Source organism: Nymphalis io, chromosome 5 (assembly GCF_905147045.1).
Source record: "Nymphalis io chromosome 5, ilAglIoxx1.1, whole genome shotgun sequence".
Classification (NCBI taxonomy): domain Eukaryota; kingdom Metazoa; phylum Arthropoda; class Insecta; order Lepidoptera; family Nymphalidae; genus Nymphalis; species Nymphalis io.
The window spans coordinates 11,019,229-11,032,555 of NC_065892.1; the positions used below are offsets into that span (position 1 = coordinate 11,019,229).

Here is a 13,327-nt window from a genome sequence, read left to right on the forward strand (position 1 = left end):
CAGATTATACAAATCGGTAGGAACAACTTCGAGAAGGAAGCCGATCGAAGAATTCGCTTGGGATGGGCAGCATTTGGCAACCTTCGTCAAGTCCTCAAGTCGTCTATACCGCAATGTTTGAAGACGAAAGTCTTCAACCAATGCGTCTTACCTGCCATGACATACGGTGCCGAAACGTGGACACTAACTGCGGGACTAGTCCACAAATTCAAAGTCGCTCAGCGTGCTATGGAGCGAGCTATGCTCGGAGTATCTTTGAAGGATAAGATCAGAAATGAGATTATCCGGAAAAGAACCGGAGTCACCGACATAGCTTGCAAAATTAGCAGGCTGAAGTGGCAGTGGGCTGGTCACGTATGTCGTAGGACCGATGGCCGTTGGAGCAGACGAGTCCTAGAGTGGAGACCGCGAATCGGCAAGCGCAGCGTAGGGCGCCCTCCAGCCAGGTGGACCGACGACCTTAAGAAGGTGGCGGGCACCAACTGGATGCGGAAGGCGGAGGACAGGGAGCTTTGGCGCACCTTGGGAGAGGCCTATGTTCAGCAGTGGACAACGATTGGCTGTTGATTGATATTATTAAAATAAACAAGAACAAAGTAGAAATAAAGGCCAAATAAAATAATATACTCAAAATAAAAATAATAATGCGTTAAGTTTTAATATCGTAATCTTCATATAAAAAATTTAAAAAAATGTATTATATATTATAATATGTAAAAGTAATCATAATTAGAAACAATTATTTGTGTTATAACTCTACGCAGCGACACGCGAGTGAGACGAGATGGTTAAGTGGTTACAACACATTAATCTTAAGCGAAAATATCTTATTTGAACCCAGGACAAAATGACTGCGTATTTAAAAAAATACATATAAGCTAATCTACGATTTTTAAAAACATTAAAAGCATTTACAGTGTTTGGACGTGTTTCGAGAAAGATTAATAAAAAATAAAAATTATTCGAATCGTGTTCAAAATCATCGTGAAGATGGTTAACAATATTAATATATAACATATAAATATTAATATTAATCTCTGCGTTATCTATTATTATAATTTACTGCCGTTGTAATCACATAATTTTACATATATTAGGTCCTTACATATGAAGTTAGCGTTTTGTCGTACTGACCACTTTGATCTGAAATATCTCCTCTTTGGTTAAGAATTCCAAATTCAAATTTATAAATTCATTTAGCTGGTACATTTGAGTTTTGAAAACAGTCATTCATTTGTTTTTTCCTCATTATTTTTTTTCTTTGACGTCGCTTATTACCGCACAATGGAAAACATGAAATATCGATATGTTTACGAGTACGAGTTCTACCGTGTCACCAGTGCTGCAGAAACAGCTCGAAGGATTAATGATGTTTACGGCGCTGGTGTCGCAAAAGAAAGCACGGTACGTTTTTGACTTCAACGTTTTAGTTCTGGAAATTTCGACCTTCAGAACCAACCCCGTGGACGGCCGGAGACCAAAGTGGAAAATGAAGAAATAAAGACTATTGTGGAAGCGGATCCATCACAAAGCACTTCAGAGATAGCTGCAGGCTTCGGGGTAAGTGATAAAACTGTATTAATCCACTTGAAGCAAATCGGGAAAGTAAAAAAAACTTTAACGATGGGTACCTCATGAATTGAGTGTATCGAACTTGCAAACATGCGTCGACTGCTGTGTTACTTTGCTCAGCCGACACAATAATGAAAGGTTTTTAAATCGATTCATTACTTGTGATGAAAAGTGGATACTGTACGATAATCGGCGCTCGTTGCAATGGCTGAACCCTGGAGACCCAGCCAAATCCTGCCCAAAACGAAAATTGACTCAGAAAAAGTTACTTGTGAGTGTTTGGTGGACTAGCGCCGGTGTCGTTCACTATAGCTTTCTAAAATCTGACCAAACGATTAGGGCAGATATCTATTGTCAGCAACTGCAAACCATGAAGGAAGAACTAGCTGTTAAACAACCGAGATTGGTCAATCGCTCTAGGCCACTGCTGCTTCACGACAACGCAAGACCACACACTGCACAACAAACAACAACTAAGCAAGATGAGCTACAATTGGAATGTTTGCGACATCCCCGGACCTTGCTCCAACAGATTACCATTTTTTCCGGAATTTGGACAACTTCTTAAAAGGAAAAAAAATTCAACTCCGACGCGGCAGTCCAAACCGCCTTCAAAGAGTTTATTGATTCTCGCCCCCATGTTTTTTTTTAATAAAGGGATCAATGAACAACCTATGAGATTCCAAAAGTGCATAGATAACAACGGTGCATACTTTGATTAATTAAATATATATTTAAAAACAAAATGACTTTATATTCCTTCCGTACAAAACGCCAATTTCATATGTAAGGACCTAATATTATGTGCAACTAAACACAACAACACCACCTTGAAGTATAAATTAAACTAGAAAACAATTTTCAATATAAACTGTTAGTTATTATGGAATCTTTTACCTTATTACAAATTATTGTATCGTAGAGACAATAGAACTTAACTTTAGCTACATCGAGACAGTAGAACTTAATTGTAAGAACTAATTGGAAACTCACCGCAAAACAAATTGAAGTGTTATGCAAAGATTAACCTTTAAGTTAATCGCATTGAAATAACGTATAATTACCGTAAATTGGTCTCAAAATTTCGAGTAAGTTCTTTAAAATAGAAATGCAGAATGGCATAGAAATGTGAAGCAGAAAACTTATCAATATATTCATGTCCATGTTTAATTTGGATAACGACCAGACTTTATTAACCCGAAATGGCCCAGTGGTATGATGATCATAGGTTCAAACCCGAGCCACCACTGAATTTTCATGTGCTTAATTTGTGATTATAATTCATCTCGTGCTTTACGGTGACGTAAAACATCGTAAGGAAACCTGCATGTCTCTAATTTTACTTAAATTCTGCCACATGCGTATTCCACCAACCCGCATTGGAGCAGCGTGGTGGAATAAGCTCCAAGCCTTTTCCTCAAAAAGGGAGAGAAAGCCTTAGCCCAGCAGTGGAACATTTACAGGCTGTTACGATTCGAAACTGCAACTTTCACATCGCTAGGTAGCTCATTTATCATTCGAGTTATTCATGGATTATACAACAGTATTTCAAATAAAACCCTCAAACGAATAATAATAATTATATTTTAACGTTTGTACAATCAAAAACAATAATATGGGAACTATTCCAAAAATAACTACATACTAATTTATATTAATTCTATAATATTTATAAATTTATTACTATTTGACCGATTACGTATTAATGATTATTGTAAAATTAACTTACGTAATTACTATTTATTTTTAATCATATTTATTGTTTAAAGTATTTATATTTACAATTTTGGTTATTTTCATAAGAATTATTATTTAAAGAATATAAATATATAATGAAAATAAAAACAAAATATACAGACAGACATTATATTACAAATTATAGAAAAAACACGCCATCTAAAAGATTGTGAAGACCTGTGACATTGAACCCAGGAAGATCTGTACCATTAGGCTTGGAGCTAAGTAAAATCCGAAAGTGTGGATTACTAATTAGTACTGTCGTAGTATTTTAAAATGTGGATTTTTGATACTTCGAGAACTAGGTCGGATAGCGATTATATATCGAAATGAGAATCGTGATCAACAATACAATACAATCTTATTGTACTTCGTATTGTAGTATAGAATAATTTAGACGAATGCGAAGTTCATTTCGACATTCACTTTGTCTAGCCCCCGGGTACAGAATTGTATCGTACTTATATCCGAGTCCAATAAAAATGTCAAACATGACATGTCAACACTCAAGAACTATGTATATACAAATTTACATAGTACATACATACAAATACATTTTGTAGCGGTTTTAAGTGGCACTTGAAGCCATAAATCTTTTAAACACTTAAAATAATAAATCAAAATTGTATAAAGTACCTAAAAAACATAATTTCAACAAAGGCATAATTATAAAAAGTAAAGTGAATGGGTGTTGGCGAGTACTTGAGCTTATAAGGAGCATAAAAGTGAAAAATATTTCATAGATACTTGATTGTGTGAAATGCTTTTACAAAACACCTTTATTTACCACAAGCGTTTTTATGAATTGTTCGGTTTGAAATTAAATGATTGATGTTGCTTACTAGTTGCTAGGCATAACTTGATGACGTGACATATTTGCTTGTCTTGCTACTATCGATTACAAAATTTAGCATATTAAAAAACTAATATCGAAAAACTATTAACATCCTATCACAAAAAAAATCAATGTTTTAAGTCAAGACAATGTCTACTTCAAATTATTTCATAACAAAAATCATTGTGACGACATCTATTGTCAAAAAACTATAAACTACTTATACAAATGATTCAGAAACTATGTTGCGTCAAAGAATAATTCCTATCACGCGAAGTCTTAGGAGCAGATCCTATCTAAGGTATTTCTGTCAAATGAATACTTAAATTGTACAAAAAATATATAATAAATTTGGTATCTTGATAATATCCGATTACTTTTTTAGCAATTAAATATTAACGCTCAATTTCAACGTCACTTAAAAATATATTTTTAATTTTATAATCGATGATATTTGCCTAATATTAATGTGTAATAAATGAATATAGTATAGGTAGGCACAGATATAAGAACTTCTGAAACGGATTTCCTAACAATATAGTCTTAGATTCAAAGAACATCTAATTTCCTTTTAAAACTTTGTTTTCACAAGACATTCTTGGTAGTTTTTTTCTTGTTTCAGGTAGTGTATAATAAACTAGAGCCACACTATTAATCTTAACCCATGTGGATATCCTAAGAGGGGTATACGTGTTTTGTTGCTCTGCACATACATCAAATGAGCACGTAAAACCCCTAAACTGGCCGAATAGTGGGAACCCTATCCACCAGCAAAAGCATTACTAATAAGAGCGTGGCCATAGAAGTGCCAAATCCTGTCAACGCTCTGGGCCAAATAAATGTGATTAATGCAAATTCAATTATTTGTGTCGATATTGGTCACAATCAACCATCGAGAATAATAATAATATCCTGGGACATTTTTACACACGGCCATCTGATCCCAAATTAAGCTTGTACAAAGCTTGTGCTATGGAAACCAGACAATTGATATGCTACATATACTACTTTTCTTTTGTAAATACATACTCATATAGATAATTACACCTAGACTCAGGATAAACGGACATGTTCAAGCACACAAATGTCTGTCCTGGGTGGGAATCGAACCCACAACCTTCGGCGTGAAAGGCAAGTATCCACCAACCACGCCAACCGACTCGTCAAATATATTATGATTTCAAATAAACTATGTAATTTTATATTACTATACTAAAATACGCCTTTCATATTATATAACAACGCTTAATTGCTATTGATTGAGGCGTTCTTAAACATATTTATACTTAATTAAAGTTATCAATGACATTGTAATTTGAAGTGAATATTGTAATCTCTGGAATATTTTTGTCAAATCTGATAAACAATTCCCTAATATGTATTGATAAGTTTGATAAAAATGTAATCAAATTTTTAATAACCTTAGCACTAATCTTTTGTGTACACGGTATCTATACTTATAAAATCGTTTGTCCTGACCATTAATCAACGCACAGCCATTTCTATTGAGTCTAAAAAGCTAAAATTTAGAACATAGGTTTTTTTTATAACGTAAGCATCCGTTAAGAAAGGAATTTTGGAAATTTCAAGTTTAAAGGGAAGACGGAAATGGAAGCCTGACTAGTAGTTAATAAACGAACGTTTTGGGTTGGAATTCCAATTTGTATTTATTTATTAATTTTCTTTTCTTTTTATGTAGTAGATAAAACAACAAATTATAGTGTAGTAAAAGTACTGAAAACGGTTTTTGTTTTATAAAAGTGCTCTATGGACTATTTTATCCGACGACGACGGGGAGGCCACGAAAATTATTTGTAATTCAGTAGCCAAAGAAAATTGATATCATGATATTTATGACATAAAGGTAAAAGTTATAATATTCTCAATATTTGCTTGTCTCGTTTATTTATTTCGAATATTCACGTCAAAACCACTATTACCGTTGATATATATGTTACGATATTATGATAGTTTACAGTTTAAGAAATAACATAGGTCATATTACCATACGTTATATATTTTCATAGAAAGAACGTAATATGTCAACGTATTTGGTCGCAAAAAATAATTTGAGCAAACGATTTCCACACAAATTCGACAAATTCGTGTTTTTTGTGTCATTTAAAAAAAAACAATTAATTTAAACAAATTATATATACATATTTTTTAATTATTAATAGTTAACTTCACATGTAAATATGAACACATGTAAGATTGCACGTAGCTTTTCGTTTTTAAAATTGAAATTATGTCATCCGATACGAGTTTTGAATTAATTAGCAAAATTATCACCATCATGATAAGATGAAAATATTTTTGCTATTATTCTTAATTAAATGAAATCAATAAATTATTATATATGTGTTACTTAATTGAAATATACAAATCAACAAATACATTTTAAACTTTATACATTAATTTTCATCAGGGTAACAATTTTATACTTATATACTAAATTAAAAGTTTTTTTTTATAGAATAGGAAGGCGGACGAGCATATGGGCCACCTGATGGTAAGTGGTCACCAAACGCCTTTAGACAATGAGCCACCAACTGGCACTTGGCAACTAAGATTTTATGTCCCTTGTGCCTGTAATTACTTAGGCTCACTCACCCTAAATTGTATAATAACAATAAATATCAATAAATGAGTATCCATTGAGTGTCCTCTATAGAAACCACACTCCAAAACGATGGTAGCTGTACGTTAAATAATTTTACAAAAACACGATTCAATGATTAAAAAAGCTTGAAAAATTTGTATGTATTGTGATTTCCATTTTAAGCCGTAAAAACAACTTTTTATTTACATAAAAACATGTTTACTAATTTTGATTATGAATACACGAAGGAGTTCAGAAATGTAGGTACATCATTAATGCATAGGATAAATTTTCGTCTTGTTGAATGTTGAATGAATATAGGTATAAAAATTTGCTATTTATTTATAGCATATTATTCCGAAAAGTGACTACACATTTTTTATCAATATTATTATTAAGAAGATATGTATATATAATGAGTAAATTCGGGCAAAACTTCGATAATAGACATGACTACTACAAGAATCGTAAACCAATTTACAATGTCCTACTACCAGCGATCTATGAAGTATACAAATTTTTAAATTACCTGCGAATCAATGGCTCAATAATATATATAATATATGTATCGAACCAAATATATGTTATGTAAATGCAACTCATGTGTTACGCAAAGAAAAGCTATGATTAGATTGGACAATATTAAATATTTCTATATACTGATACGAATATATTTTGCATTTGTGTAAATACGATTAATTAACACTTGATATTTTTTATAAATTAAAATATTATTAATTAAAAAAAATCCACAAATGAACTCATTATTTAAACTAACATTATGGTCGCTGACCGATGATTGACCCAACTTTTTGTTTTTGTTGCCCTTTAAATAGATTTGTACATATATATATCAATGATAAATATGAAACTAATAAATTATTTAATAAAATAGTGAGATAAAATTTGTTAATTAGTGAAAAGACAATTAGCTTTTCATGTATTTAAGCCGCGTATTATACGTATAAAAAAAACTTTATAATTATTTTTATACAATTAAAAAAGTTAATGTACAATGACTATTTACATGATAGTCTTTGAAATACACACGTTCAATCCTGTAACTTGGTCTCATATACAAGGTCAAGTTTAAATGATACTTACGTATGTGCATATTAAAAACAAAGCAATTAAATATCCAATTACATACAATTTTAACTTGATAATTCAAAAAATTTATAATAAATATATTATTATAATAATTATGGAATTATAATATGGAGATATTTTCAAATTTCAGATTTGTTACCGGTGTGTTGTTTATGTATAATTGTTTTTTTTTTTGGTTTTTTATGACCGGTTATATGTCGACAATACATACTAATTACGATCACGCGAAATGTGTTGGTCGGTTTGTCCTTTTTTGAGGCAGCAATAAATCTGGAGAGTAACACAGGTCACGCTTTAGGAACAAACTCGATTGCGAAAAATAATTTTAATCTATTTAATAAAATCAAAAGCAATAAAAAAACCAAGCAAAAAGTCATTTTGCAGTTGACAAAATATTGTTAACAGCTTTATGCTCTTTTAAAATATTAAATTACCATATCCTGATCAAAACCCTAGGTATAATTACACGCTTGCTTTTGTTGCACATTGAACATATGGCCGCAAAATACAAAGGTTCATTGAAACCAGTCCAACGACCTACGTGACTGTAACCAAAGCCTTTGAGCAACGTTGGCAAAAAGTTCGAGGTGCATAAATAAGGGTGATAAATTATTAGCCAATATGTAACAAATTGGCTTTTTAATAAATTTATTTAAAACTGTATTCAAAAACAAGTTATAATTTTATATGTATTTATGAATACAGAGAATCAAATTATCAGTTTAATTAAATATTTAATTCGTCAAAAGTTAAGAAAATGGAACAGTAGGTTAAAGATGGTAGAAATTTCGTAATTATTAGTTGTAAAGCCAACTAACCACAAGAGAAGTAAAGACAAATAACTGTGACAGTCTATGATATTATGTATTCGTAATTGCGTTTTGAATATTGGCGAAGCTGTTATCGGAAGTTTTGAAATAAAATTAAAGTGGATAGTGATGTACTTACGTGTAATAGTGTTCTATAATAAATAAAGATACGCTAATCAAGAACTGTTTGTAGTTGATACTATAACAGAGCTATTAGGAAAACCTATGAAATATGTCAATCTAAGGTTTGTTTAGTTTTACTCCGTTAATATCAAAAAACTTTATTCAATATAGAAGCGTTACATTTACTTATGATGGTTATAAATTACCACCGATTGGAATAGACTAAGACGGTTAGTCTTTGAGCTAATTAGTATATATAATTATGTCAGAGAATAATTGTAATGATTCATGTTGTAATCTCCAGGATCATTATCTCTCTTTCAATAACAATATATTGTTTGAAAATTCAAACAATATTTTGTTATGGAACATACTTTTACTAAACGGGGACTCCCCTTTTATTTCATAAACAATTATAATTATCTTGTTACATCTTGAGCTTCTTACCTCGAACCTCGAGAGGCACTTTTTAAATGAAATATAATAACTCCTTAGGCTTAATTTATCTTCAGTTAAATTAACGTTCGTATTAATTCCTATATTCCTATTAAACGTCATGTTGGTGCTGGCAACGATTATTTCGAGTGAACAAAAGAGCTCGCCGAACTCGAGGTAAATACCGTCATCGGTAAGATATGCTAGTTGGGCCGTCGGATAGTCTCATAACACGGAGGCGCTATAGTTTCACAAACTGCTGAGGAGCAGGGAACCGCCACGTACGCATTGGTAACTCGAACGCTCAGGTGGCCAGATACATGAAATACCTGGGCCTCGAAGCCTGGGTTTCGAAAAGCACTTCAAGCGCTCCAGGATCAAGAAGATAGCGGGTGCCATGCACAGACTGCTACCTAATCTCGGGGGACCGAAGGAGGAAGTTCGCGGTCTCTATGCCGTTGTCATAGGATCAATCGCCCTTTATGCAGCATTGAAGCGGCGGAAACACTGGAGGGCTTTAGTGACGTGGCGCGACCGTCTCCGCGAGGAACAGTACGTGCGCAAACGCGTCTTTGGAGCGATCCCGCCGGCCTTCGAAGCCTGTTTGAGACGAAAGCGATAGGTCAACTTTTGACTTATGCAGGTGATGAATACCTGTGTAAGATCGAAAGCGAAGCAACGACGATGTTCCACCAGCGCATGCTCAGTATAATATGTTAGATACGTGCCCCGCGTGGAGCGTCGGACGACGTCGGCGACAAGACTTCGGATAAGACCTCTTCACGCAGATTCCCTACGAGCATAGCCAACAGAAATGTTGCGAACAGAAATCGGCGGGGAAGGGCGTTACGGTCAAGAAGACGACGGAGCGGAAACAGATAAGAGCTGATCACGGTCGGCGGAGACGATGTCAGCGTTGGCGGGGCTCTCACATAGGCCTGACGCTCGATGCTTAAAAGATAGGGCGTAACCGGGTGCTTAGCCGCGGCTCAGTACTTATCCCTTCAGCAAAATTCCTAAAATGTTACCAAAATACCTACAATCATTAAGAAAACTCGATATTTCAATTTATAAGTTAGTAATTTAAAAGTAATTAAAAAAAACCTTAATTACTATAAAAATCATGTATATCTGCAGCAGCTTAGTTAATTAAATAAGAAGCAGTTAATTTGCAACTTGTGATTAAAAAACAATATTTATTTTCGCGTTAAAATGACTTTGAAATAAATTAATGTACATATATATATATATAGAAACCTAAAAAACATTTTCTCATAATTGGTATTAAACAAATAACAAAGAGTTTCTGGCAAGCGTTACTCTACCGCTTGATAGTCTGGTACCTCTAATCTCTATAGTCATCTAACAATTATAAAATATTAGTTGTAGTAGTAGAATTTTTATTAATTGTGCATAAAGAAATGGTAGAGACTGGAGAGGTAAGTAAATATAGTTAAATTTTGGTAGTCAAATTCAATGCAAACCTATAATAAATTAAACAAATCCTAAAGTCATAATTTCAATTCTCTGTCTCTCTGATAGCTGTGGAAAATAACATTAGTGATATCATTTTAGAAAAGCAAGTTCAGTTTAGATTTCAATAATTTAATTCAATATGTAACATTTTTATTTCATTTCATTATAATAACCCATGTAATTATAAAAAAATATAATGAATATTTCAATAACTGAAAAATAACACCTATTACAAAACAGCATAAATCATTAATATAAGAATGTATATTTTATCTATTTTATCGATAACATTAATTAGCAGTTCATTTGATAATATTAATGGATATAAAAAAGGTGAATATCCCACACAGTTAATGACAACAATTCATATAGGCATCTTATACTTCTTTTGCAAATATCACTTGTGTAATTTCAGTACTATTTTAAATAATATGTCAACCTTTGCACATCACCTTGTTGAATAATAAATACTAGTTTGTAGTTTATGCAAGGACACACAAATTTATTAAGTAATATTTTGTTTGTGCCTCAGTAGTAAGAACAAAGAACAAAATATTATTTCATTGATAATATTATTTGAATTTTGATTGAAATATCCCATTATAAATGTAAAAGTTTGTTTGTTTGGATGTTTTTTACTCAAAACAGATGGACAGATTTAAATGTTGATTATTGGAATAGAGATTGCTTATATCCTGACTTAACACATAGTCTAACTACCACCGAACCCAAACTTAAAGACCAAGAAAACTTATACTACTTCGAGTATGTATCTTTTGTAGATAAAACCTTATCATATTTATTTTGTTCGAGACCTTTTGGAGACAATGCACTTATGAACAACATATTAAATAAATGCAAATTATTTGGTTAATAGTTGTTAAAATAACAATTTTTTTTAAATAATATTGATTTATATGGAAGAATATAAACTTGTTATCATTTTACAAATATATCATTGACACAACCTTGTACAATGAAACAAGTTTTTAAACTTAGACCTTTCAAAAATATCTAACAATACTATATATATTTATGTAAGTTATTTCAATTGATTTTTTAATTTTTATTTAACTTTAAAATATGGAGGTTTCAATAACAATATATAAAATTAAATTTTATCCATTACTAATAATATATGTATATTTGTAAATAGTAAACATATAAAAATATGTTAGAAATACAATATCTTGCGATTATTATAATTATTTGAGAGAGTACTTGTACTCTTAAATACTCTATAATAAATTATTATTTTGTTCTCATCCGAACCACATTAAGAGTACTTTCAAGTTTTTTATAAGTTGATAATTACAGGTTTTATTTTTTCAATCAATCTTACCTCACTTTGTGGATATGCTTCTGTTCCGCCATTTTCTTCACATTTCTTCTTAAAAACTTGCATAGATTTGTTTTTCAGTTCGGTAACTTGCTGTTCATCTACCTTTCCTTGTAGTTCAGGAGGTAGGTTGTTGATAGCATCAGAGATGGATGGTTCTGACTGGGCCCATGTCATGCCTTAAATAAAAAAATATTTAAAAGTAACATAACTATTAGAATATAGGTAGATTTTTACATTATTTGGACTATGGAAAAAATTCAATATTCCGAAATTTAAAAATAACAGTGAAATGAGTCTATAATCTTGCTATGTAATAGGCTTTTTGTTTAAAATGTTGAAGGTACACTTTGATTTAATTTATTTTAATAGGTTAAGCAATATACGTGCGGTTTAATACGTCAAACTAATTTTAAAATAGCAGACGATACATTAATTACCCTTTCTGTTTAATTATTATAAAGTAATAATGTTATTTTATGAACTATGAACCTATGATAAAACTTAATCGAAAATTGCTATAGTACACAGTACGTATATAGAAAATTTCCATTTCCTATTCATTTATACACGATGTTTGAATATTTTGTCCAAATAACAAAAAAAAAAAAGCATTTGGTAGTAAAGTCACATTCATTAATATAAAAAAACTTACCTATGCAAAGTACGATTATTATATATTTCAAAGCCATTTCAACAACTGCAATTTACTTAAAATAAAATTCAATGAAACGGAAAAGCCCAATATCGTTAATCTAATGTGAAATCAAACCGGTTTCGTTGAATCAATTTTTGTAAACCACAATAATAAATAATGAACACGTCACACGTACTACTCCTTCCGAACTTTAAACTAAACTGATCCAAAGACCAAAGACAGTAAGTAAAGTACCTCGGTCCGCTGTCCTCTACCTACACTCAAGTCTCTGATATTATGTCATACTATTCATGGCTCTCGTTAGTCGTTAACTCGTTATGTTGCCGACTAAAATAGCAATTAAAAAATATAGCTCTTAAAGCCTGCTGTTTTTTTATTGCTTACTACTATCTACATATAATATATTATATTATTTGCAAAAACATTAATTTTATCAACCTTTATTATGTTGATACAATGTTGAAAATCAGATGTTCTTAATTATTATTATCAAAATATATTTTATCCACATTATTGTATATTTGTAAATATACATATAGAGTATACGAGAAAAAAAATCTAAAAATAAATAATTGTGATAACTTAGGCAAAAAGCAGAAAATGTTGGTTTTAGTTTCCGTTTTTAATCTGT

The 13,327-nt window shown here is 31.5% G+C and overlaps 1 protein-coding gene across 1 annotated transcript in view; it reads right to left on the bottom strand.

Annotated features, from left to right (window-relative positions):
- The window catches only part of LOC126768697 (27 kDa hemolymph protein-like), a 30,716-nt gene extending 17,768 nt beyond the window's left edge, over window positions 1–12,948 (bottom strand). The window contains exons 1-2 of the mRNA XM_050486961.1: window positions 12,694–12,948; window positions 12,042–12,217 (exon numbers count right to left, since the gene is read on the bottom strand). Of these exons, the coding sequence (XP_050342918.1) occupies window positions 12,042–12,217; window positions 12,694–12,730 (213 nt within the window). The 5' untranslated portion in view covers window positions 12,731–12,948. The remainder of the gene's footprint in view (window positions 1–12,041; window positions 12,218–12,693) is intronic.
- Between the last annotated feature and the right edge of the window lie 379 nt (window positions 12,949–13,327).